We start from the raw sequence: 26867 nt of genomic DNA, 5'->3' as shown, positions 1-26867 counted from the left end.
ATAATCAGATTTCTTCACAGTCTGTCCAGCACACAATAATTGGAAAAGTAGCCTCCATTGCCTCTTTCTGAATAGTCCAAAGAGTTTGTTGAAATTCTTCTTTATCAGCATTAATATTGGAAAGTCTATAATCGCTCTCATTTAGGTAAAGTTGCCTTTTTTTAATAAGACTTTTCGTTAGATTGTGATATTCCTGGAAACCCTTAGCTTCAAGCCTTCTGCAATATTCAAGTTTTGTAACAGTTAATCTCCAAATAGTTAGGAGTTGGGTCCACTCAGTTTTGAGATGCTCTAGTTGTTTTATAACTTCTAACAGTTGGTCTTCATAGTACTTATTGCCACACTTGTCAAATCTATCAGAATATAGAACTAATTCTAGTAGCGAGATCTTAACAGTTAAAGGAAGCTCTTCCTGTTTAATAAAGAAAGTTACTTCCTGTGTCCTACTAACTATAACAACTTTTTGAAATTTTGAATTATATTTCTGATTGAACATACAGTGGAAATCAGATACAGGAGTGTCATTTGACATTAATTCAAAAATACCTTCCTTTGTAATGAGCCTAACTCTTGGAACATGACTTTTTAAAGTGTTACATAGTTCAGTGGCATATATATAACGTTGGATATGACATTTTGTCAATTGATTTACATGACAAATTATGTCATTTTCACCACTGTGCTTATCTTTTATTATTATAAAGCATCCTCCTCCTGTAATAATAAAGTTTTTCTTGCCATTAGAATATTCAAAACTAAAATCACCATTTTTTGAGATGTGAATACTACCTGAACTTGTTAAAAATGTCTGAGGACCCAATATACCTCGTGTATCTAAAAGACTGATTGATTTTTTCTGCAATGAGAGAAATGAAGGATGATCTGTGCTAGAATCTGACATCCAGATATTGGGACTAATATTAATAGTAGTTAACTGATTTCTACTTCGTATTCTCTTTAAATCATATAGTCTATATGCTGGAGTTGAATATAACAGTGGGGATAAATTAATATCTCTACTGCAGTCATTAGTGTTTAATCCATACCTACTTCCTTCACTGTTTACTCTGCTTAATTTTGAATTTGGAGTATTTATTATTTCTGCCTCATCAACTTCATTAAGTGCTTCATAAATTTGGTCATGATTATTTATCAAATTTATATATATATTAGGAATGATAGTCTTTGGTATTGTATTAGTAATAGATCCATTAAATTTTCCATCTTCACCTCCAAAATTAGGTGTAATTCTTGGTGAATCCCATAGATCCTCTAATTTTAAAACATTAGATCTACTTACCTCATAAGAATAATCCAAACTTGAAGATACAAGGTCAGTATTTATTGTGCAATTCTTATGTTTATATATATATCTTTTAGGTAACTTCAGTAGCAAGTGGGAATTGTCGATATTTTTTATTTTGGTCAAATCAGGATTTAGATTATATAATCCAGTATTATTCATGATATATGAGCAAAACTGTACATAGTAGAAGTATATAAATAGAATATTGGAACTGACTAAGTACCCACATGCATGTTCTACCAAAATCCAATTACTTTATACAACTTTGCTTGCCTATCTACCTGATTTCACTAAGTTTGGCGGGAATATCCCGCTCTTTAATATTTAGGCGGTTATTGGCGGTTTAGTATAAAGGGTGCAGCTGTACCTTTTAGATTAACCCTGTGTCGTTAATCTAATAATCTTTGCATGCAGTTCTTTAGCCTAAAATATTTAACAAAAATATATGATGAGAACTTCTAGCTCTAATGAGGCTCCAATAGGAGAGCGTTTTATCGTATCACCCCGTATATCAACCCAAGGTAACAAAATTGGTCGAATAATGCTGAGTATCCTACCCGTAATATATGTCTTGATCATTATATTTTCCTTGTACTGTATTTATACTATTTACCATTTGGTTCCACTAATTTTATATAATCCGAAAGTAGGAATACCAGAAGTAGTAATTTTTAATACACTAGCTTGTATGGTATTGATATGCTTTGGTCTAAGTGTAGCTACACCTCCAGGTGGTGTTCCAGACGATCCAAAATGGAAATTTACAAGTAATGAGATTAATATTGCAAATAGTATACCATATAATCTAAAAGAAATAAAGAGTACAGGGGAGAGACGTTATTGTAAATGGTGCGCAAAATATAAACCTGATAGGACTCACCATTGTAGAGTTTGTCGCACTTGCATATTAAAAATGGACCACCACTGCCCTTGGATATATAACTGTGTGGGTTGGAAAAATCACAAATATCTCTTATTATTGATTTTATATTCTTTATTAACCAGTTTATTTCTCACTTGCACTCTTGCACCAACACTAAGCCATACTATAAAGTCTAATATTGTGAAATTTGGGGACATTGTTGCTTTGCTTTTAGTAGAAGTTTTAGCTGCATTTTTATCTGTATTATTACTATGCTTCTTTATATTTCACATGTGGCTAGTTCTTAACGGAATGACAACCATTGAGTTCTGTGAAAAGTCACACTCTAATTCAACTACTGGACAATGGTACAAGGGTCACTACAATTCATTTACAGAAGTATTTGGGGAAAACCCATTTTTGTGGTTTCTACCAATTAACAATGTAAAAGGAGATGGGACAAATTTTGATAGTAATGAAGAAGACGTTGATGCAACTTCCATTATTACAAGTGATCTTATCCAAAAAAATATAGATAAGAATAAACCTAGCTCAAGTGACGAAAGAAGCTATTTACTTAAGAATCAGCAAGATCCAGAAAGGACAAGTCCAGTCCTATAAAGAAGTGGAAAACTTGATACTACTTATCAAGGATTTCATCAGTAATATTATTAAGAGCTAGAAATTTATTGACTAGTTAAATGCAATCAGAAGTATTTAGCAATATTAAAGCAATTCCTAAAGCTTTCAAACAATATAGTATTAATAGTTGACTTATTTAGCTCACATCAAAGTATATTATTTTCTTTGTGATGACTCTACACAAAATTAGCCGCCTAGACGCTTATTTTTGTGTAATATTTGTATAATATTTGTGTAATTTAGTAGTAGTTAAGCTCAAGGTACAAAATCTTTCCAAGAAAAAAGAAATTGCAATTTTTAAATATACTAGGGTAAATTTGCTGACAGGGGGTAAGAATTTGAGGTCATTAGTACTTCAGCTATGGGGTAAGTATCTATACATCTGTATTTGTAGTAACTTTACACTTACTTGGGTATATTTTGCATATCCCTTAGAAATCAAACATCCATTTTGTCGGATCAAGAGCAACGTGATTTAATACAAGCCGCAAGTTTTACAAGACGTGATATAATGCGGATATATGGTTGCTTTAAAGCTTTAGATACGAACCAAAATGGAGAGCTAGATCCACATGAGCTTTTTGATATGCCTGAAATTGCAGATAATCCCTTGGTTAAACGTGTAATTTCTATCTTTGATACGAATGAAGATGGAAAGGTTTCATTTGTGGAGTTTGTTATAGGATTAGCACGATTAATGGCTGGTAGTGACCCTGAGCAGAAAATGAAGTTTGCTTTCGACATATATGATGTAAATAAAGATGGCTGGATATCTAATGGTGAGCTATTTAAAGTAATGAAGATGATGGTAGGGGATAATTTAGAAGATATACAGGTAAGTTTAAATTTATGTATGCTATAGGCTCTACTATTGTGAAACTGATACTTAATTGTATTGAATTTGCTCTCCATTCTTCTAGCTTCAACAGCTTGTAGATCGTTGTATTATTCAGGCTGACAAAGATGGAGATGGTTTAATCTCTTATGATGAATTCCGTGAAGTTGTGGCTCATTTAGATATCAGTGGGAAGTTAAATTTAGAGCTTCAATTCCAGTAGTACATTAATGCATGGTACTTAAAGCGGTCATCATCTTTACCTCTGTCCCCTCACTATTAAGTAGCATGGAATAAAGGAATAAATACCAATTAGAAATAATGAGAAATATGATAAATAACTGAAGATATTTGTTATTACATTATATATTAAAATTGTAGTTTGAAATATTTGCACAGTAATATTTGGGAAGTTTTGATATTATATATCCACTAATCAATGCTTAAGAAATTAAAGGTTTTATATACTCGCCATAAAACCCAGAAATCAAAGATATGGCATGATGGAGTGGTAACAATATTTGATACAAATGGTATATATAAAGTTTCACTGTACAAGTGTACAGAGGACTGTCATGAGGGGGACTTAATAGAGGCATACAACAGTAGGCAGTCATTGGACAATATAATGGGTTCATTGAATTTTCAAGGATATCTGGTAGAACTGAATGATGAAAATTGTCAATATCATTGCAATATATCTAATTTTGATGTTTTAATTGATGCAGATAAAGTAGTTGATAGATCTACCTCGGTCATTAGTAATCCATCAAAACATGGCAATTTACATAGGACCTTATTAGCAAAATTTAAGTGTCCCAATACCACTTCTAGAGTTGATAAATATAAAAATAAAGATTTAGAAAGTAATGCGATATCTAATAACAGCAATTTAGTGAAAAGAGATATTAGAAAGATACAAACTAATGTTTTCAGGGAACTTGTAGGATATAAGCAGTATCTAAAAACTCTCAGCATAATGGATATAGATGTATTTAAGGAGTGATTGAATAATAGAAGAGAAATAGACTAATCGAGCTGAATATTTAATACAATATTATGCTTTAATAAAATAAATGTAGCAAATTTATCTACTTGAAGTTTCATGTTTATGTTATAGGTGTTCTACTATATATGCCATAAACTTTTTATTAATGCTTAGATATTTCGAACCTGATTGCTTGTTTATCTCTTTCATCTTCTTGGGCTGTATCGTAGAGCTGCTTCTCCCATAATTTTGCATAATTTCTCTTATTTTCCATGAGTTGATTATGTGTCCCTATCTCAGCAACCTGTCCATTCTCCATGTATATTATTATATTTGAGTCCTTTACAGTTGAAAGTCTATGCGCAATTATAATCATAGTCAAGGGCTGCTTTGTAAGCTCTTCAATTAATTTACTTACATAAAAGTCATCTTTATAATTCGTTTGATCCAAACAGTCGCGGGATTTGAGTTTACCTGCAGTATTTATAGTTTTCAAACCTCGTTTATAAATACTATTTATAATATCAATAACCTCATTTTGGGTATGTAAATCTAGAGAGCTTGTAGGCTCATCTAGGATCCAAATTGGTGATTTACGTAGGAATAGACGGGCTAAACCTATTCTCTGACGCTCTCCACCTGAAAGCTTACTTCCTCTTTCTCCCACAATTGTTTTATATTGGTCGTGCTTTTGAAGAATATTGTCGTGGATTCTTGCCAATTTACATGCAGCCATAATTTCATTATCTGAAGCTTCTATATTTGCAACTCTTAAGTTGTCCATAATTGAGCAATTTAAAAGTAAATTTTCTTGAGGAACAATAGAAAAGAGTCTTCTAAAATCATGTAGATTATATTCTTGTAATTCCTTATTAAAATATAGTATACGACCTTGGCTTGGATCATAGATTCTATAGAAAAGACGCGATAAAGTAGATTTTCCACAACCTGACGGTCCTACAATACCAATTTTCCCACCAAGAGGAATAGAAAATGATACATCACATAAAGTAGGTTTTAAAGTTAGAAAAGAGTTAGTATTGATAGATCCTTCATATTTTGAACTTTCAAGGGGATATGAAAACCAGACATTTTCTAATTTGAGCATATTGCTTGTATCTGTACTACTGTCTTGGGTTACAGGATAGATTGGCTTCATATATTTATGACTAATTAATTTTACAGGTTGCTTGAAAAACTCGTTAAGCCTGTTAAGGTCTATCACAGTTAGCTTGGTTTCCCTGTACATCATACCAATAAAATTTAGAGGAATTGCTAATTGGAAAAGTAGAGAAGTAATAAGAACTATGGAACCCATAGGAATGCTCCCAACCAAAATTTTACCAGTTGTTAGTAACATTGTAGATATAAGACCTCCAGTAAAGATAAGATTCTGACCAAAGTTTAATAGTGCCAACGATGTTTGAACTTTAATGTTAGATTTCATATATTTTTCTTGGTATTGGTTGTATAAATTGAAAGCATACTCTTCTGCATTAAGGTATTTTAATGTCTCTGCATTCATCAATGTATCTTGGAATAAGCCATTAGAGTTCTGTTCAGCCTGGTTCATTTCCTTCCTAAATAAAGTTCTTTGGGCTGTTATTTTACGTGTGAATTCCATATAACCTAGCATTGTAGCCAGTGTTATAAAAGCAATATCCCATCCAACTCTATAGAATAACAAGCTTAATACCAATATAAATTCAGCCGATGTTGGTATAATTTGAAACAGCATAATATTTAGTAGTTGAGATACAGATTTGAAACCTCTTGATACTATTGTCAATAGTTCCCCCGACTTTTGACTTTGAATAAAGTCTAAATTACAATTATTATGAAAGTGGTGAAATGCTTGAAGAGAAACATCACGACATGCCGATTGGCTTACTATAGAGAATAGAGCATTACGAAGTTCGTTAAACCCAGAAGATGAAATCTTAGCTATACCATATGAAGCAATGAGCAATAACAAAGTTTGTGATGGTTCTAGAAGTAAATAATTAAGTGAGTAAAGAGGAGAGTTATTGGATAACGATGGAAACACACTTTTAGTATGTCCCATAGAATCAATTAGTCTTGCCAATATAATCGGAGCTTGCACTGTAGCTACTTTTGCAAGAGCTAAGCTTGCAGTTGCAAAAACAACTCTTAGTCTAAAATATTTATTTTTTGGCCAGATGAATGCTGACACATATTCAAAAGCATCCGCCTCATTCTTGTTTAAAATCTTACTTTTTTTTAGAAATCTTATAAATTGACTTCGAATATTTTTGTTAGAGTGTTTAATGTGGGCAATTTGTATATAATCAAAGTCATGTTTAGCCCTTTTGCTACAATACTTATGAGCTTCGTCATAAAATCTCATTGTATTTAGTATTTTATAGGGAATTTTCGTATCTATAACTGGTATTTCCCATTTTATAATTCTAGTTACTTTAGTTAAATACTGAGGACTTATTCTAAAGTTTCTTAATAAGGATAAATTCCCTGTCAGATTAATTTTGTTCCAAATCATTATTATGGTTGAGCTATTAATAAGCTTTCTAATTTAGGGAATACTAAATAATAATTAGTATCTAAAATATTATATATAAATTTACAGGGTAATACCTTCACTTCAATATCAAAAGTCCATTTTAACTTCTTTTGAACTAGCTGTGATACCTATTAGCATAAACTGTGGAAGTTACAAGTGACTTTTCTATAGCGGGAAATGTGGAATCAATTAATTGTTAAATACTTCATTCAATGTCTTTACTTCTTAGCGAAGTAAATAGAACGAGATTGCAGAGAATAAACAATATAGTTTGTAGATTCCTAGACAATAATATATTTTCTATTTCATATATTTAAACATGTACTTGTTGCTCCTTTTGTGGAGCTCGGAAGTTATACATTAGATATAGCGCCTTTACTAATATTTACTTCTTGAATCAATAAATAAAATAATACAATACTATGAACCAATATTGTTGTTTTCAATAAAGAGGCATAGGTACATTGTAGAATTAAATATATAGGTGAAATTTATTCCGAAGGTGTTATAATAGAGTTTCTACGTTATCTACTTGCAATATAGAAGGCGGTAAAACACTCTAAACAAATTACAGGACAAGATTTAGCTACTAGAAAATTTAAATAGTAGTAGTTTGCACCTATGTAATTATTTTTTGAATTAAGTAAATGGTTTTTAAATAATGGCACTTTCACTTTTAAGGAAGGTGAATGAAAAAGTTTTGAACTCTGTATCATTATTGGATGCATCATTGGATGTAGATTATATAGTGAGTGGCCTAAGAAGTAGTTTGAATAATGGTGAACATAGGCGTATTGAAGAAGGTATAATATCTCTAATGGAATTTAGTAAGAGGAATCTGAATGCGTTATTAATGCAAAGAGAATGGATTGAATGTGCCTGCAATATAGTAATATGGAGCAGTAAGAACCAAAATGAATATTTATTTAGCCTATGTTTAGAACTACTTAGAATAGTAACAAGCATGGTTGAAGATAGGCTGATTAGTAAGGCCGGGTATTATTATTGCTGCAATATTGTGGAATGTAGACAAGTTGACTATAAAAGAGCTCAGAAGGAAGATAATACGATGATGTTGATAAATGATATTTTGAAATATAGTAATGGGGGCATAATTTTCGTTGATTCATTAAGAATTTTAAGTATTAATGAGAAACATAATTTGAATAATGATGATTGTAATATGTACAGCCACTACGATGTGTTAAAAATACTGTATATACTACAGATAAGTAGAAATGCTGATAATTTACTTGAATTCAACTTACTAAGTAATAGTGAAATACTTGGTACTACTTTAGAACTGCTAAATAAAGGGTTGAATTCTCATGGATACTTTTTATCAAGTGCTTTAGAACTAACTGTAGCTTTGACGTTGAATAACCATTCTGAAATTCAAAAGATAATTACGTTTCAAGGATTAGTAGATTTGATTTACAATATATTAGCAGAAGAAATGGGAAGTTTAATTAGGGACAAAAATCTCAAGATAAATAGTAATGGTGAAATTCACAAGTTCGGTAGTGTGAAGGACTTCTGCAATTCTGGAACTTTAAAAGAGGAAGAACTTGATCATGAATGTCCAGAGGTTTTGTCTCAGTGTATAGAATGCCTTTATCACATTTTTCAAAACTCAAGTTGTATCAAATACATGATTGAAACTGAAGGTTATAAAGCTATGCTGAATCTATTAATAGATTTACTTGGATTATGTCTATATTTATGTGAACAATGGACACTTTATAATGAACAGACCAAAAGTAGACCTATCAAAGATGAACTTACTTCCGAAAATAGCTATAATAAAAAGGTTTGTATGTTTCAGTGTTTTAAAATAAATGAATTGGAACATAATATAAATCATGTATCTTGGATTTGTACTACATTAAAGATCTTGAAAATAAACAGGGAGTTTTTGTCACATGATCATTCTAAAAAGATATCTAGTTTTTTATTTGAAACACATTTAACTGAAATTCTTTTTACAATACTCGGAAATCCAGATAATCTACACTTCAATATCTCTTATGAGGCTATAGGAATTTTGGAAATACTTGGATTTAGTAATGAAGAGAGTAAAAACAGCAAGAAAGATCAAATTTCTTTTGTAGATAAAAATATATACTGTAGTATTGACAAATTTAGTCACTGCCTAGAGTGGTGTACCCTTCAGAGTTTCACAGGTGTATCTCCGTATGTGTGGTATGGATACAGAGATGTATTTGAGAAATTTCTTCCATCCATTAATTATATTTTTGGAAATGAAGCACAAAAGGTGCATACAGAAGAGAAACATAAATTGAAAGATTTAATAAGTAGATATTCGCATCAAATGGAAAGTAGTCTTTTGGATTGGCTTGGAACAAGTATAATGAACCCTTACAACATAATACCAAACTTAAAATCTGGTCAAACAGATTGGGGTTCGAGTAATCGGGATGATTGGTTTATCATAAACCTTCTTCCACTTTTATTTAATAGGTCAGAGAGCTTCAACTTAAACTACCTAGCTAATCAATCAAATGAAATGTTTTTTGACTTCGTTCACTGCGTGTTTTGGTTTCCAATGGTGGAGTTTTGTCGTTTACATTCAACATTAAATTTGAATTTTTTAAATACTGAGTTAGACTATCAAGATTCTCCAAATCACCAAATATTAAGCGCAATTACTTTATCTCCAAGTGAACCTTTAGATCAGAGGCTTTTATGTTGCATACTTCATTATAGGATTTGGAGAACCTTCCAAATTTTACAATTGATGGTATTATATTCTCCAAATTCACTCAGTAGTTTATCTGTAGTAACTATTGAAGATATTGTAAATAAAGCTTGGAGCCTTGGAAAAGGTGAAGATGTTCAAACTCGTATATTAGACTCTAAGATGGATCATAAGGCTTTTAATTTTAATAATGAAGATGCAGACGCACAATTTGAGCATCCTTTAAAATATTATCTCTTTTACATACTGAAAACTTCCACTGAAGAAGTTGCAACTCTTTTTCATAAAGAAAACAGCTATTTAGACTATTCACTATCCATGGGAACTATGTTTAAATTTAGCAGTATATCTTCTTGTATTGCTGTATTGCAGGTAATATTTGTGTTTTTATATCAAGAAAGTAAAGGAAGATTAGTAGATTTTAGATGCAAAGATAACACTGATATTATTTCGAATTCAATATCTAAGCTTCTGAAGTTTACTTCTCTAGATAACTTTAAAAGAAGAAATCGAGTTGACCTTATTATTTTGATTGATTTAGCTAATGTATTGGCTGTTTTAATAAATGTTTGTAATGGGTATCCTATTCATGAAGATACAAGAGTTAAACTTTCAGATATATCAAAGCGTTTGCAAAGTATAGAGTATAAATCTTCTTTAGAAACATTTAATTCAATCACAACACCAGAATATATGCAGATTCTTATAACTAAGTTCATTGATGAAATTTTAATTCGAGACTTAAGTGTGAGTTGTCTCTCTACAAGCTCTACAAGTGACAACTATCGCAAGTACCTGAAACATGTTGGCACAAACAATAATACAAATATCGAGAATTTTCTTATAAATGACGACTCAAAAGATTCAATTGAAATTCCTCATCCTAAATCTGGTCTTGTAAATTTTGATTCAAATATTGAAAACCAATATGATTGTATAGAGTGCACAAAGCTGAAGGAGCAAATATTTGCAGAGCGGAAATACTTCAGAAATTTGCTGAAGAATAAACAAGATGAAGTTGAAGCATTAATAGTTGCTTATAAAATTGCTGAGAAAGAAGCTAAGGAACGTGGGAAATTAATAAGAGAAATGGGTATATCATATTGTGAAGTCAGTCCATTCTCTATTGAGAATTTGGATGGGCCTACTACGAAAAATATCAACGAAGAACTATTTAGAGAAAATCAGAACTTGATGGAAATCATTGGAATTCTACAAAGAGAGATCCCACAAGTTAGACAATATATAGAAGACAATATATTTATTTCAAAAAATAAAGGTTTAAATAAAGTCTTAAACTCCATCGACAGTTCCAACTTTGCAGAGGTAATTGGTCAAGTAATTATAGATTAAGAGATATTGCAAATTATCCATAATTCCCAAATCAGTACTATCTATCCTTTAGGTATATAGTTTCACTTCCCCCAAATGCTGCGTCTAAAGAAAGTTTGGATTCGCAACATTTAAGTATATCCTCTTCTATTGAATTCCTACAAATAAGTTTAAAGATAGAGACATCCTTACTTTGTCCCAAACGATGAACACGATCTTCAGCTTGTCTTTCAATTTGAGGATTATAGTCAATGTCCATCATTATTACTGTAGAAGCAGCAGTCAAATTTAGTCCCTGACCAGCTGCCTTAGTAGACAAAAGAAATATGAGGGTAGATGAAGATGTCTGAAACTGTTCAACAAGTTTTTGTCTTGTATCTATAGGTGTAGTACCATCAAGTCGAATATAAAAATCTGTCTTATCTCCAAATTTCAATTTTATATATTCCTCAACTATATCTAGAAGCATTGTATGATGACAAAATACAAGACATTTTTCCTTTCTGATCACCTTCTTTTCAATAATTTGATACATCTTTATAACTTTACAGCTATCACCTAGCACCAATTCATCTTTAATTAAGTATTTATCAAAAAAATTTGTGTTGCTGTTTCGTGAATTCTCAAGTGCTAATTGATGTATTTCATAGTCACAGAGTTGTTTTATATATTGCTCAACCCTACTTCGGGGATACTCCTTGTAACCTTGAATATTTTTGTTCAAATATGAAATTAAATCATCAATTTCTTCCTTCTTAAAATGACCTTGATGTAGAAGTGGATGGTTACATATCCTCCTAAGTCTGAATAGTATTGAGTTAACATACTTAGGATCATATGAAGATGAAGCAAGAAGTGAGTTTCCATCAATATTTAGTTCTTTTGAATCACTACTTCCTATCTTTGGATGACATCTCCCCACATGTATTTGATCTAGTAAAGAGTCTCTAGTTTTATTATAATCGCTCAAATCTATACCTTCATGATTATTACCCATTGTATAGACATTCTTCGTGACTTTCTTTTCAATCTCTAAAGACAAATATTTTGAAAATTCTAGTTGACTTGTGTTTTTAATCTGCTCATTATTGACATTTATAGAAGCATTAGCAAATTGAGATTGATATTGCTGCAGCTGTTTCTCCGTCAAATCACAAAACTCAATGTAGACTGTTTTTTTCGGTAAGAGTGAAAGTACATCCTGCTTTGTTCGTCTTAGTACAAATGGTGAAATAATTTCCTGCAAAAAGAGAATTTCAGAAGAATTCGTTATACCTACAGGAGTATCCAAAGATTCACTAATTAAATTGGGAAGTTTAGAAGTATCTTCATATTCCTTATATCTTAATAATCTCCTTTTGTATGACTTAATTGCATCGCTAAGGATGTCTTGACTAAAAAATTTTGGCATTAAAAATGCTAGGAGATTTCCTAACTCAGAGACTGAATTTGAAATAGGTGTACCTGTGAGTAAGAGTCTTCTATCTGCTCTTATCTTTGTATTCATAAATTTATAACGTTGAGATGATGGATTTTTAATGTTATGAGCTTCATCTACTATTAGATATGAGAATTCACAGTGTTTAAAGAACAAGCTCACATCTGTCTTGTTTGTAAGCACCTGAAAAGTTGTGATAATCACATTTACATTGTGCTCATCATATAATTCTAATAGTCTATTAGCTAAATATTTTCTTTCTTTTTGAGGTCCATGATACTTCTCAAATCGTAATTTTGGAGACCATGTTTTTAATTCTCTAGCCCAATTGTCCAATAATGAAGCCGGACAGCATATTATAACTGGTTTAACCATGCCTATGCTTTTAAATAAGTACTGCAGTAGTACGCAAGCCTGAGCAGTTTTCCCCAAACCCATTTCATCAGCTAGTATTCCATTATAATTATTCTTATGTAGAGAAAGTAGCCACATTATACCAATGACCTGATATTCCTTCAAATTTTCCAGTAGCTCACTCTCTTCAGTAGCAATGTATCTCCATAGTTCCTTTTTTTTAATATATTCATTTATCCTCGTTATGCTACATCTACCATTAGATATTTTGGCTTCTATATCTTCTTTAAATTCATTATTTTCACTACCCCCCAAAAAGTTAATTATTGCACTCTTCATTTGTTTAGCTATACTTAAACAGTTCTCTAACGCTTGATCTTCTTCTTCAATATGAGTATCAACAACTTCTTCATCACTAGATTGAGTTTCTTTAATAATCAGTTCATTACTTTCAGCTATAGAAGATTGTTGATTATTCAAATATTCCTTTGTAGATAAAGTCATATTAGAATCATTCTGATGTTTGAGATCCTTATCTAGACTTGATTTCTCTGGAGAATCACGTACACTCTTTAGTCTCCTTCTCCTTATTATCTTCCTAGTAAATGCCAAATCAGAGTCACTTCTAGTTGGACTTTCCAAGTAATTATATTTAAAGCTCATCGAACTACCAAATATAAGAGATTCAGTGTTGGGATCTCTATTGCTAGTTTCGAAGTCATTCTCTTCATCTGAACTAGTATAAACTAACATACCTCCTTTAATAAATCTCTTACGTCTCTTAAAGTTTGTATTTGCTCTATCTGAAGAGTATGGCACCAATGATATCACCATAGTTGCATTATTCTTCCTAGTTAATTAGTCAAGCTTTACAAATTCTATAAATATAATATATCAAAAAAAAGCTATTTGGTAAACCACCATACCAAAATATAAACTATCTATAACTTATCAAAGTTTTCTTTGCTAGACAAGAAACCTCTCTGTTTAGTAACAACCTTTCTTATAACTTTGAAATTACTAGCTGATAACTTACCCGCACTACAGTACCTTCGCCCTTTTGCAGAATTTCAGCTAAAGTAAATGTGGGGAGTATATGAGCGGCTTGCTTGTACCTATAAAGTATGGTACTTAATACAATGAAATTTATGAGCGCTTTGTTATCAAAAAATAACTTCATAGTCTTGCAAACTCATTGATTGTTTTCTTTATACGGCAATTAACTGTAGTTAGTAATCTAGTAGTCAATTATATTTCAGCTAAATTGAGGTAATAATGTTATACAGTCACACGCACTAATTGTAAGATAATGTCACTGAAGTGATCACCTTAAAATTAAAGATAACTCAGTTCTAGTTAAGATCTTTAGAATTTTAAGTTTTATGATTCAATTCCCTGCATTTCAAGTAAGTGATCAGTCATACTAATATCCTGACGTAATTTAACCTCTAAAGTTAGCAAGTGTATAGCCCTACTTAGTTGTCACAGTAATACACATTTACTTTAATACAAAATATAAACTAAATTGCTAGTATTTATTGTTGAATTGAGCTATTAGAATATAGGTTCATTAACTTGCGAACATCTACATCAAAGTTCCTTGATTCAACAGCCTTATAGAATTTCTCTAAACCATCATGCGCATTACTCCAAGAGCTGTTTTTTTGAATAGAGTTGAGTTCATTTTGAATAATCTTCTCACTGAGAGGTTTATAGGGAACAAAGGGTTGCATAGACACCTTTAACTCTTTTTGGTGACCAACCAAAATGGAAGAAAGGTATCCCATTGGTAAAAACTCAATATCTTCACTTTTCAAATTCATCTGCATTATATTTTGTCCCACTTTCAATACATTGCACGGTAGTAAAGCAGCCACAGTGAGATTAATTGAAAAAGGCGGTTAGTATAGCGAACTAAATATTGAGTATGATTTTGTTTGTAAACAAGTATAAAGTTAATTTTCTAATTTCGAAACATTTCCACTAGTCCCCTTTTTCAATGATGGAGTACCAAATAAGAGATTTCGTTCTATTTCCATTGAGTGTTCGCTAGCTAGTTGCTGCAAAAGAGACTCAACATCATCTTGAACATCCTCTTTACTTTCTTTAGTTACGGATGCATTTGCAGTAGTTCTAGACTGTTTGGTATCAATTCCATCAAGTAAATAGCTAATTTGTTGTATTTTCTCTACACTAGTACCTATAATAACTCTATTATCTGATAAATCTTTCTGTAATGTTGAAACAGCCTCTAGTACTTTTTTAGATATTGTTTCGGTTCTTGAGACTTTTTCCAGTCTTGAGCAAATTTCATCTAGTTTTGAAGACATTAAGAGATAATCGGTACGTTCCTTTTGCATTCTAATTGCGTTTTCAGCATGAATCCTGTATAAGATATAAAAAGCAGGAGTCATAGTTACTTTTTAAAAAGTAATAAATTTATTTTTATTGCAAAAGCTTACTTCGCTATTTCAGTATCTCCTGATAACATGGCAAACTTTGCTTTATTTCTTTCAGACTTAGATAAATCACTTCTATTACGAGAGAGCCGCTGTAGTTCCCTTACTTTTAATTTCATATCAAATATAGAATCTTCAATTGTTAATTTCGCCCCCATTAATATATCTAAAGCAAGATTATTTGAGACACAGTGGAAATTCAAAAGGGAAGAAAACCTTTAAGGTGGCAAAAGTTAATAAGGTAAGCATACAAGCGGGATTATATAATTTTTTTTTTTTTTAGTAAAGTAATATCAACAAATATTAATTATCTAATTAATCCACGATTTCTAAGAATCTGTTGAATAGCTAAGATCTTTGCCTTTTCTTCACTAGTCCATTGAGTAACGTGGTCTGGTTGTATAGATGCAAGAGCTTGCACTAGGGCTGGATTTGGATTATTCATTATTTCCTCAATAAGTGCAGATACGTCATTTGATGTTCCACTAATTGCTACTGAAATATGGTTTCCTCTTTCACTTAAAACTTGCTGCCTTATAGTATTAGCCTTGCTTAGCTGTTCTGGTGTTAGGGGAACAAAAGGCTCATTAGCCATGCCAACTATGTACTGCGCATGTAGTAATGCATAGCAAAATTGTGGATTTTCAAGTAAGATACACCTTGCAGTATCTGGATTCTGTATAACCAGCTTCTGCATGTGGCCTAATAAGTAATATAATTGTCCAATAGTCATGCTTTGTACTATCTGGATAATTTCTGCAGATAACCCATCAAGAGAAGTGTTGGGACTTTGGGCTAAGGATATAACTGATGTGTCTTCTTGAGACTTCTGATTGTGATTATTTGGTGGTATTATAATTTGATTATGTATATTGTCAGTACTTTGAGTATTGGAAGATAGAATGCCAGATACACCTTGTATTCCAGGTGGATTGGTTACTACACCTGATGAACTAGTAGGTATAGGGGCATTAGATGTGACTAAATGATTATATCTACTCCTCATGTCAGGACTAGTCCAATCTACTCTTATTGCCCTTCCGCGAAGTTCATACCCATTTAAATTCTTTATAGCCATTATACAGGTTTCTATATCGCGGTATTCACAGAATGAGAACCCACGACTCAAACCAGTATCTTTGTCATACACTATCCTTATGGATAGTACGGGACCTACAGCACTCATAACTTCTCTAAGTTCATCTTCAGTAGCATCAAATGCCACATTCCCAACTACAAGAATATACATTTCAAGTACAAGTAGGAATTATTATCATGATCTACTACTCTGAAATAAGCACTTTTATCACTACATCTCTATTTTAAACTTACCCCAAACTTGAGTCCCACCTGAAGAATGCATTAAGTTTTCTTTATAGTATATTCACGGAGTATATCTGCGAATCCCTAAATTTTATTTGTATTAAACTTTAGTTTAGTTAGCATCAGTTACATTCTTCAGATAGCAGTAATAAAATAGCGCCATGTCACAGGGAAAAACTTGCAGAAGAGTATCTAGCTGCATTATACATACTCGAAATAATTCTCATAATAAGCAGAAATATCAGGAAACAAGTGCATAATAAATTTGTAAGTACATTAGTCTTCGATAAGAGTAATGCAGCTACATCACATATTGCACATGAAATAAACTAAACATCTTTATTAGTAATATATATTTGTAAGACACTCACTTGACTACTCACACCTCGTATTTTCAGAAAGTGAAATTAAGATATTGAAGGAAGTATCTAGTTTTTGTTTAGATAGCGGCAAAACTTTGTTGAAACTGTTAAAGTATAAAAGCTAATTTTCAGAAGTCGATGAGTTAGGTATAAGTATTAAGTAAGACAGTACCAAAGGTACAATGAAAATTCTGGTTAACAATGGACTAGTAGGGATTATAAGCCAGAATAATTACAAGCAAACAGTTTAATCTAATGATAACTGGTTTGATTTACTGAGTATGTTAAGTACCGATAAATCAAAGTATACAATTAAAGAAGCTAGTTCTTATTACTACCAAATATTGATGAAACAATGAGTACTTTAAGAGTTAGTTTTAAGAGTGCTCAGAATAATTATATAGGTTTTAGTATTTATATTAAAGTTAAAATAAGGAAATCCTTTAGACCAAATAAGCTAGTTTGTACATGGTCTTTCTTAGACTAACAAACTTACAAGCAAAATCAAATCGAAACAATTACTTGAAAGTCAGTATGACTGATTCTATAAGGGTAGCTATAAACTGGAAACTATATTTGTAGTGTAATATAGATGGAAATTTAATTACTGTAATAGAAATATGTAATCATATATTGCAAATAAGGAAGAGTGTCAATAGATATACTTCATTATATTGAAGTACTTTACTATATTTGTAGTCAGTGGAATATTAACGAGATAATTTCAAATCAAAATATTTTTAGAAATACTTTTAATATATGTAATTTGAATAATATTAAGATCAGCAATGAAAAATCTGCTGAGGTATCCAAGATATTGGTATATTTCAACTCCATTGAACTTACTACTTTATCTCATTCAATTATAAGATAATAGCGAACAATTACGAAGTATTAATTAAGGCTATTAACTTAGTAACTTATAGGAATGAATTTAATGATATTTTAAATTTATACTATTTATAGTCTTATTATTAGTTCAACAAACAACTAAATTATTTGCAACAATTGGATACTTCCAGTGAAATATATATAAATACAGAAGCAGAAATAATTCTGAAATTAGAAATAGTTACCTTAATTTAGTCTCTAAAACATATACTTCAATACTATTTGAAAGTCTGATGTAAATGAGATGTAAAGAAGCTAACAAAGCAATTGAAAGGAACAAAAATCTTTAATCAATATGAATTAGACAAACTATATTATATCTAAAGGAAATCTGTAAAGATCTATAACAAATAGTAATATTTTAACAAGGGGACAAGCATTATGAACAGGCTAAGGAAGGGCATAGAGGTCTACTTAGTGATAGAGTACCTATTGGTGAGCCAATAGAGATTACAGAAAAGTCTACTTCTTATATAGAACTAAATCTAAAAAGCAAACAGTATCAGATAAAAATTTCTGAGAAGACTAGGAACTAAATTTGGAAATATCTTAAGTATCACTATTAATATAGGACTAAATAGCACATTTTAGAAGTGCAGAATTAAAAACAATTTAATCTAGTCAATTTTATATTCAAATATCTAATGCCAAATTTCCCAAGCTAAATTAAGTTCCAAGACAAAATTTTATTGGATTTAGTTTTTACTGAGACTTCATGACTATACAATGTTACATGTCGAATGAGAATTTTTTATTGGAATACAAATAGTAATACTTGCTGTATAATTGGAGTATGAATTATACCTTCAATATATGGAATTATATAGATAACAGACAAAAATTATGATCAAATAGTCAATTTTTCTATCTTAAAAAATATGAAGCCTCTAATTCACTTTTTAATATACCACAATATTATTACTTTATGATTAAATAAATTGACTATCTTTTGAAAATAGATGAATACATTAGGAAATATTTCACTTCGATATTAAATAATTCCTCGAAATATCTGAAGTTTTATTAGTAATATAATTTTCATGAGTAAAAAGTTACATGATTACTCACTTTAGTAGAATTTAAATGCCAAAAAAAATGTTATCTGTGGGCTCTCAGAAAATCAATATTCTCAACAACCAGCTATTAATTCTACTTATATAAACTATGATATTTACGATCTCATTATATCTACATCTTCATTTATTGGGATAGACACTATAATTAGAATAGCAAAGCTAGCAATAACAAATCCCAATTATTGGGTAATTATTTACCAGATCTGCCGCTTTGGAAACCTAATCCAAACAATTCTAGTTTCAGCGAATTAGAAATTAAACTTGCTGAGATAAAGGGCCCAAGTAATAAGCTTAGCAGAAGATCGTACGGTTGGGTCTTACTTTTAATAGTACAAAGTTCGGGTTAAAATTTTAAAATTGCAAAGTCTAGAAACTCGCAGGGATCTTTTGCATGTCTGAAATTTAAGCCAACGTAATGTCACTTTACTATTTCAGCTATGGAATATTAGATTTAATTAGCTATCTTTTACAAAAATAGTAATAGAGAGTTTTTTCTCATATATCTTGTATAGAGTATACCAAATAATAATAATATCAATATTTTTCTAATTATTAATATGAATTGTAGGTGAAATAAGTCTAAGGACTTGTGCTATTAAAGTACTTAACTATTATTGATAAGAGTATTTAGGTTATCTTTCTTTAGAAGTAGTATAAGTCTAGATCTTAACTTAAACTTCAGCGGTACTCCCTAAGTATAAAAGTAGCCAACTAAATTTAGCTTTTTGAGTGAGGTAGGACTGTTTAGAAAGTATCAATACACTTATTTGCACTAGTATATATATACTTTAATGGTGTATTTTGAGGTATGAGCAGATATAAGGGATTTTCTACTTCAGAGTGCAAATTGCTTGGTAATTGCATCCCAGTTATCTGCTGTAAAAGTACACACTCTGAAATTCAGTCTGCAGAGGAAATATTGCAAAGCAATGGGGTTTGGAGTTATTCCCTCAGAAGATGTGATATTGAAAGGATAATTACTAGTATAGGGAAGATATTAATGACAAGTCGTTATACAAATAGGGCTGTAATGAGCTCACTACTTTTCTGTTCAGAATGTAGAAAAGAAAGTAGGGCCAATTTCAATGAAGAGTATGCAACTGATATGAGTCCTATACAGAGTAAGGAGCTATGCTTATTTTCAATCAGTAGGTTATGTGAAGTATTAAGTACTGCAATTTTCCGAATGATAAAAGACGTATATAATATTAGCTCTAAAGAAAGACAAATCTTGCATGAATCTATTTTCTGGATAGAATATTGCATTTCCACTAACAAAATTTTGATAGAGCAAAATTCTGGTTACAATTTTGTTAGTACTAAGCCCTCTGATGAATTAATAATACGACTATATATAAGGTATGGGATCCTTAATATATTATCTGGTCTAAATGATGTTGCATTTGAGGCACTGTCTTATATTTCCAAAATATATCCACGAGAAAGCAGTTTGCTACGTGAATTGCAGAATTCTATAATTGAAATATTTTATAATGGAGTGAAACCAATAGAATTAACTAAACTTGAAAAGTCCACATCCTCAAATGAAGACCTGAATTCATTATTCTCTAAGTTATGGCCATTATATTCTAAGGTTATCTACTGCTTTTCGTTATCCATACTGTCAATTGAAATCAAGAACATGAATTGTAACCCACCAAGTCGGCTCACACTTAATTTACCATCTCTACTATATCAAATAGGAAAGAAACTATTACTAGAAAGCGAGAGAATTGATTATACTAATCCAATATCTGAAAACTGCTATTTATTAAGTAGAATTTTCAATGAAATAGAAGGAAATACTGCAGAGAGTATCAGATATATTGAAAAAGCTTTGAGCAGACTTCCATTTAATGATAAACTAAGATCATATTACGGATTTTTAATGATATCTAAGGCTACTGAAATTCAGTGTGGAAATGGTGACTTGCTAATAGCAAAAAAAATCCTAAAAAAAGCTCTACTTTACATCCCATATTCTTCAACTGCTTACAATGATCTTGGTATTATATATTATAGACTGGGAAGGACTGACAAAGCTCTTTGGTGTTTTGAACTCGCAATCAAATTTGACGATAGAAACGTAAATATATATTATAACCTTGGTGTATTGCTATACAACTTAGGTAATATTCATGGTTCTATTTTATGTTATGAGAAATTATTAAATATTAACCCAAACTGTGTTATTTCCTTAAATAACTTAGCAACATTGCATTGCATTTTGGGAAATTTTGATAAATCAATGATCTCCTTTAACAGGCAAATAAAACTCAGTTATCAAGTACCAGACCTTTACAATAATCTTGGAGTGCTATATCGTGACTGTGGCAATTTCGTCATGGCTAGATATGCCTTTTTAAAATGTCTCAAATTAGATTCTAAATACCAGATTGCAGCCCAAAATGCTCTATATATATTAAATTATTTTATGCCTAACTCTAATTGTGAAAATGAACAAGGATCTGACGATGAAAATAATCCTTTCGATTTCATTAGTACAGATCATGATATGCCATTACCTTCACCATGGCTTGTAAACTATCCGTACTCAGGAAGTTTATTTAATAATATGTTTATGAAATTAAGCTATATAGAAAGATGCTATATCTCACCAGATAAATTATATAACGAATCTTTAAAATGGGGAAATAAGCTTATTGATGAATACGATGCTATAAAAAACAAATTAGACCAGCTTGTTCAATGTACAAATCTACCTAAAGTCGAAGTTAACTATAATAAAACGGATCTCTCTATTTCTGAATCTATAAATATTGGTTTTGTTGGTGCTGAGTTTTGTCATCATGCTGTTTCATCATTTGCATTTTCACCAATAACCCATTTAACCATGTTAAATAAACATACAGAACTAGGGAGAAACAACAAGTTCAATGTATATGGTTACAAAGAACCTGAAGATAGAATTAAAAGTAAGGAAACAATCACTGATCATGAACGCGTAAAAATTTATATATATGACAATTCACCTTATCATGATTATGTTACGAGATTCTACAAAAATTACATTGATAAAGAAAACTGGAGATGCATTAGAAATAAGTGCTTAATGGACACATCATTAATGATCCGTAATGATAAAATTCACGTACTAATTGACTTGAGTGGCCATACAGTTAATAACTGTCTAAATGTCTTTGCAGTAAGAAATGCACCAATACAAATGACTTGGATAGGATATCCCAATACAACTGGTTTAAGATATATTGACTATCGTATTTCTGATAAAATAGTTGACCCTGTAGACTCTCCACAAAAATATACGGAGAAAGTAATATATATGCCTGATTGCTTTCTTTGCTATACACCACCTTTGACAGAATTTCCATCTATACGTAATTTACCTTACCTAAAAAATGGGTACATCACATTTGGTTCATTTAATAGGATAGCCAAAATACATCCTAAAACTTTCAAGACTTGGGGCAAGATATTAAGTTCTATACCTGATAGTAGGCTTATCTTAAAATCAAAGGCATTTGCATCTCCTCAATGTAGAGAATATTATTTGAATATATTTTACAGTTTCTATAAAATATCCTCCGAAAGACTAATTTTATTACCATTAAAAGATTCATATTATGAGCATCTTGATGAATATAATGATATAGATATTTCACTAGATACATTTCCATATGCTGGTACTACAACCACCTGTGAATGCTTGTTAATGGGAGTTCCGCTAATTACCCTGGCAACTTGTCATATGAATACAACTGAAAATGACAATAAGGAATCTCAAATTTTTTCTATTCACGCATGGAATGTTGGTAAATCCATCTTAACAAATTTAGGAACTCTTGATCTCATTGCAACGAGCTATGATCAATATATAAACATATCCATTCTTCTATCTAAAGATATTAATAAATTGCTGTACTACCGTCAGAATCTTCGAAGCATGCTACTAAATTCAAAGCTTTGTAATGCCAAATTGTTTGCATCAAATTTCCTTAACCTAATTAAAAGCACAATATTAAACCATAATGACCATTAGTCTAATCCAAATGACTTATACCTAATTAAAATCCATTTTTGTAACATTTAATTCGTTTATATTACAGTTTTAACCAACTCTGTTCGATTACACCCAAGATTTCCGAAAGTATTGATGACTTTTTCATAGCTTTAAGACTAGTACGAGGGTATACTTACGCAAAAATTTAGCAAAAAAAAAAAAAAATAAATTGAACTTGAGTAAAGTCATTAAGTATTTTTAACGAAGTGTTAATTCGAAACTCTTAGGTTACCAATTATTAAAGTATCTCTCCAATATTTTGATCCTCTTCTGAAATACAAATTTAAGTATGTATTCTTTAATTTAAATTTCCAGAGTAAATTAATTACAAGTTGTTAATAAAAAGTTCATAATCTTGACTTTAATGTTTATAATCTAATTAACTATTTGAAAATAGATCAATTAATCCAATACCGTGCTTCTTAAATGGTATAGTAGAATATAAAATCTTTTAATATTATTATTAGTACTATTAATAATTTTTAAGATTTCTTTCAGGAGATATACCTAAAATTATCCGACACTGTAGTTCGTTAAAGGTAAATTTTTTATTTAAATCATTTGAAAATTCATTTATAAAAGTCTTAAATAGTAATAATAAAGTAGGAACAAATGAAGAGTTAAGTATTGTAGAAGAATTTGATTTGATTTATTTTTTAAGAACTATATAATTTATTAGAAAAGTTATCACTTTTTCGAATATTTTGATATTTGTTATATGCTCGTTTGAGTAAATACAAAGCTATTTCTCAAACTTGTTCATACTTCCCAAAGAAATCCAAAATTCAGCACGATTTTATAACTTAATTTTCAAAATTGTTGGGATATCAATAAATGTATTATTGGCTTAGTCTCAATAAATTAGGATAAGTAAGATATAAATTAGATCTAATTATATCTTATTGATAAGTAGCAGATCAAGTATTAAATAAATCTCAATGGTTACCCTTGTATAAGAAGAAACAGAACTAAAAGTGTAGCAATACTTTCCCTTGTATTATCAAGAAATTGTAAATTCCTCACGAGTTATATTTCTTAACAATTATTAGTATGATTCACTGTATAGAACCCAATGAAATAAATTCGAAACTTCAATTTCTCATAACTTTTTTATTGCCTAACCGGAAAGTAGTATTATTACTAATTTGAATAACCAAAAGTAATTTAAGCAAAGGAGTTTTTGCGTTGTTCATGAAGTATTCTAAATAAATTAACTACATATTCTTATAAAAAAAAAATTTAATTAATCACTAGTCCATTATTACTTGATGCAGATTCCAATAAATTCCTCCTGCACCCTTTCCCTATTTTAAATATTAGGACTTAGTGAAAGACAATTTTTTCCTAATAGAATACTAACAATCAAAATTTAGTTGTTATTGAAGATACTTTCTAAATTAATATTAAGTAAATTTGTAATTAATTCAACTTAGAAATTCAATTTATAATTATTTATTTACTTATCTAAACAACTTTATATTTTTGTCAACCTATAGATGATTTGATTCATTAATTACTCAGCTTTCATTCTACAATCATCTTAAGTTAGTAAAAACATAGATAAGTTATAATTGAAAAAATTTAGAACTATTACCACATCTTCAAACAAATTCTAATTAAATTAAGTACCTTAATTAAAACAAATTTATATTATCGAAGAAGGTACTAAAATTGGAAACTAGCAGTAGCTATAATCCTGTAATAGTTTTTAGTATTTGTCATTAAGTATCCCGAATAACCAAAAAAAAAAAAATCAATTTGATAATATTGCACTTTTTAAAGTTTTTTTTATTTCAAATTTATTGTAGTTGATGAAATAATTATTGTAAATGAATGTAGCAATGAAACTTTCAATACTTATACAAATTTTAAAGGAATAAACGAAGTTACATATTTAGGACTTCAGAATTTATCGTGTCTTGGTAGGACTCAATAAATTATATTAGTAATATAAGTAATATTAGAGCTAATGTCAAAATTCATCATTATTTAATGAAGTTCCCCTATTTTATTTGTAATTTACAAGTTTAAATAATCTCTAGATGTTATTTTAAATTTAAACCAATATTTTTCACCCAGTTTTTAAAGATCCCTTTTAAATTTATATCCAAATCTCTAATTAGTAAACTTGGAATTTCTAATGTTAACTTTTTTCCTAATTCTGTCTTCCATTTATAAATAAACATTGAAGCTTTAAGTATTACACATCATTTATACTATTAATTCTCTAATTCCTGTTAGACCATTTACTAAGAAAATTAATATTGGAATTATATTGTACTCAAAACACAATTATTCTCTTTAAATATACTGAAATATTCCCAATATTATTTTGTGTAAATATGTTAGCTGTTCAATTCAGTGAAGAGTGTAAAAGTTGACATTCTAGCCTTGTTCCATATATTATGAGTTAGAAGAGTGGGTTCACCACTTAAAAATTAGTAATAGTTTTTATAGAATACCTTAAGTATTTATATTTGTAAAAATATTAGCTTTCAATATAAATAAGAGTTAAATATATGTCCTAAACTATGATTTAGGCCAATATTGACTTTTTAATTAGCACAATTTATTCTCCCAATATTTACTATTCTTTTTACAAATCTAAAGAATTGAATTTTTATTATTATACTGTTGTACAGGAGCATAATTCCCTCTTATCTAGTGGACTGTACAAAATTTTTTAGAAACAGAAATTAAACCTATTTGAATTTAAAACTCCTCACTTTGTATTAGTATATCTACTCACATTAAACTCAGTAAATTATTCACAGTTGCAACCCCATATAAATAGTTCAAATACTATTTAAGATCACGGTCACTAGTTGTATTAAGAAACTTATCTATTTCTTGTATGGTTTTCAAAAATATGTGCCTTGAAGAAGCTGTTTAGAAAATATATTCAAGAGTATTTTAAAAAAGCTATGGATACTTTACCTATCCATAAGGGTGAGATTATTTAGTCCAATATATCGAAATTTACCAGAATGAAAAGTAAAATTAGCTCAGCTCTTGATAACTTCAATATCTGCAGCTATTTGCAATACATCCACTCCATTTACAATTTATTATTTAAAAAGTCTCAAACTCCACTAAATTATTATTTGAAGATTTTAATTGTCCTAATTGTGAAAAGTAAGGTATTTAGTGAGTAATTCATATTTACTTAGCTAAACAAACTATCTATTCATCTTACCTTATTTCTATATTAAAACAGTAGTTTCAGCTCATTTTTATCTAAGAATAAAGGATTATTGTAGTCATTTATATAATCAACTGAGTATCTCACACCTGTAAAGTTCTTCTATCTATAATAATTAGCAGTGATAATTATCTACCCTCAATTTATCACCTTCATAAAGAAAATTTGAAATGTCTGACAATAGTAACATCAACTGTATTTATGTTTAATTGAGCAAATAGATACTGAATATCACATTTGTTATATATTGTAATTTAAAAAAGGCCTCGTTTAAATTATAAACTAGTTTTTTCCTTAAAAGATACCCAGAACAAAAACTTCTCTATTTGAAAAATTATCAAAAGGTAAATAACTCTTCTTAATCTAATTCTTAGGATGACATTAAGTGTCTAGAAAAGTGTTATCTCTACAAAAACTTCATTATTTTCTTCATCGCTACACGTTGGTAGGCAGTTTATTTATTACCATGTTTGCTGAGTTAGTTTAATAACTACTTC

The 26867-nt window shown here is 30.1% G+C and overlaps 11 protein-coding genes across 11 annotated transcripts; 5 read left to right on the top strand and 6 right to left on the bottom strand.

Annotated features, from left to right (window-relative positions):
* Positions 1 to 4: 4 nt before the first annotated feature.
* On the bottom strand, positions 5 to 1465 carry cand_032050 (uncharacterized protein; the record flags this gene model as incomplete). Its single annotated transcript, XM_067213431.1, has 1 exon — positions 5 to 1465. The coding sequence occupies one exon, from the start codon at positions 1463 to 1465 to the stop codon at positions 5 to 7; it is 1461 nt and encodes a 486-aa protein (XP_067066682.1).
* A 289-nt stretch (positions 1466 to 1754) lies between these two features.
* cand_032040 (DHHC zinc finger domain-containing protein) lies at positions 1755 to 2789 on the top strand (the record flags this gene model as incomplete). The annotated part of the gene is made up of 1 exon (XM_067213430.1): positions 1755 to 2789. The coding sequence occupies one exon, from the start codon at positions 1755 to 1757 to the stop codon at positions 2787 to 2789; it is 1035 nt and encodes a 344-aa protein (XP_067066681.1).
* A 382-nt stretch (positions 2790 to 3171) lies between these two features.
* Positions 3172 to 3868, top strand: cand_032030 (calcineurin subunit B; the record flags this gene model as incomplete). The annotated part of the gene is made up of 3 exons (XM_067213429.1): positions 3172 to 3176; positions 3246 to 3645; positions 3731 to 3868. 3 exons carry the CDS (start codon positions 3172 to 3174, stop codon positions 3866 to 3868), a joined length of 543 nt encoding a protein of 180 aa, XP_067066680.1.
* Positions 3869 to 4084: 216 nt separating this feature from the next.
* cand_032020 (uncharacterized protein) lies at positions 4085 to 4651 on the top strand (the record flags this gene model as incomplete). The annotated part of the gene is made up of 1 exon (XM_067213428.1): positions 4085 to 4651. The coding sequence occupies one exon, from the start codon at positions 4085 to 4087 to the stop codon at positions 4649 to 4651; it is 567 nt and encodes a 188-aa protein (XP_067066679.1).
* A 145-nt stretch (positions 4652 to 4796) lies between these two features.
* Positions 4797 to 7151, bottom strand: cand_032010 (ATP-binding cassette sub-family B member 7; the record flags this gene model as incomplete). Its single annotated transcript, XM_067213427.1, has 1 exon — positions 4797 to 7151. The coding sequence occupies one exon, from the start codon at positions 7149 to 7151 to the stop codon at positions 4797 to 4799; it is 2355 nt and encodes a 784-aa protein (XP_067066678.1).
* Positions 7152 to 7833: 682 nt separating this feature from the next.
* cand_032000 (uncharacterized protein) lies at positions 7834 to 11244 on the top strand (the record flags this gene model as incomplete). Its single annotated transcript, XM_067213426.1, has 1 exon — positions 7834 to 11244. The coding sequence occupies one exon, from the start codon at positions 7834 to 7836 to the stop codon at positions 11242 to 11244; it is 3411 nt and encodes a 1136-aa protein (XP_067066677.1).
* Positions 11245 to 11281: 37 nt separating this feature from the next.
* Positions 11282 to 13849, bottom strand: cand_031990 (Snf2 Rad54 helicase family protein; the record flags this gene model as incomplete). The annotated part of the gene is made up of 1 exon (XM_067213425.1): positions 11282 to 13849. One exon carries the CDS (start codon positions 13847 to 13849, stop codon positions 11282 to 11284), a length of 2568 nt encoding a protein of 855 aa, XP_067066676.1.
* Positions 13850 to 14550: 701 nt separating this feature from the next.
* Positions 14551 to 14844, bottom strand: cand_031980 (uncharacterized protein; the record flags this gene model as incomplete). The annotated part of the gene is made up of 1 exon (XM_067213424.1): positions 14551 to 14844. The coding sequence occupies one exon, from the start codon at positions 14842 to 14844 to the stop codon at positions 14551 to 14553; it is 294 nt and encodes a 97-aa protein (XP_067066675.1).
* Positions 14845 to 14970: 126 nt separating this feature from the next.
* cand_031970 (uncharacterized protein) lies at positions 14971 to 15632 on the bottom strand (the record flags this gene model as incomplete). Its single annotated transcript, XM_067213423.1, has 2 exons — positions 14971 to 15400; positions 15478 to 15632. The coding sequence occupies 2 exons, from the start codon at positions 15630 to 15632 to the stop codon at positions 14971 to 14973; spliced, it is 585 nt and encodes a 194-aa protein (XP_067066674.1).
* A 149-nt stretch (positions 15633 to 15781) lies between these two features.
* Positions 15782 to 16837, bottom strand: cand_031960 (RNA recognition family protein; the record flags this gene model as incomplete). Its single annotated transcript, XM_067213422.1, has 2 exons — positions 15782 to 16707; positions 16807 to 16837. 2 exons carry the CDS (start codon positions 16835 to 16837, stop codon positions 15782 to 15784), a joined length of 957 nt encoding a protein of 318 aa, XP_067066673.1.
* A 3097-nt stretch (positions 16838 to 19934) lies between these two features.
* On the top strand, positions 19935 to 23147 carry cand_031950 (TPR repeat-containing protein; the record flags this gene model as incomplete). The annotated part of the gene is made up of 1 exon (XM_067213421.1): positions 19935 to 23147. The coding sequence occupies one exon, from the start codon at positions 19935 to 19937 to the stop codon at positions 23145 to 23147; it is 3213 nt and encodes a 1070-aa protein (XP_067066672.1).
* Positions 23148 to 26867: the final 3720 nt, after the last annotated feature.

Source organism: Cryptosporidium andersoni (genome assembly GCF_001865355.1).
Source record: "Cryptosporidium andersoni isolate 30847 chromosome Unknown contig_1, whole genome shotgun sequence".
In the NCBI taxonomy this organism is placed as follows: domain Eukaryota; phylum Apicomplexa; class Conoidasida; order Eucoccidiorida; family Cryptosporidiidae; genus Cryptosporidium; species Cryptosporidium andersoni.
The sequence above is the reverse complement of the archived record's forward strand: the minus strand, read 5'-3'. Positions and strand labels throughout refer to the sequence as shown.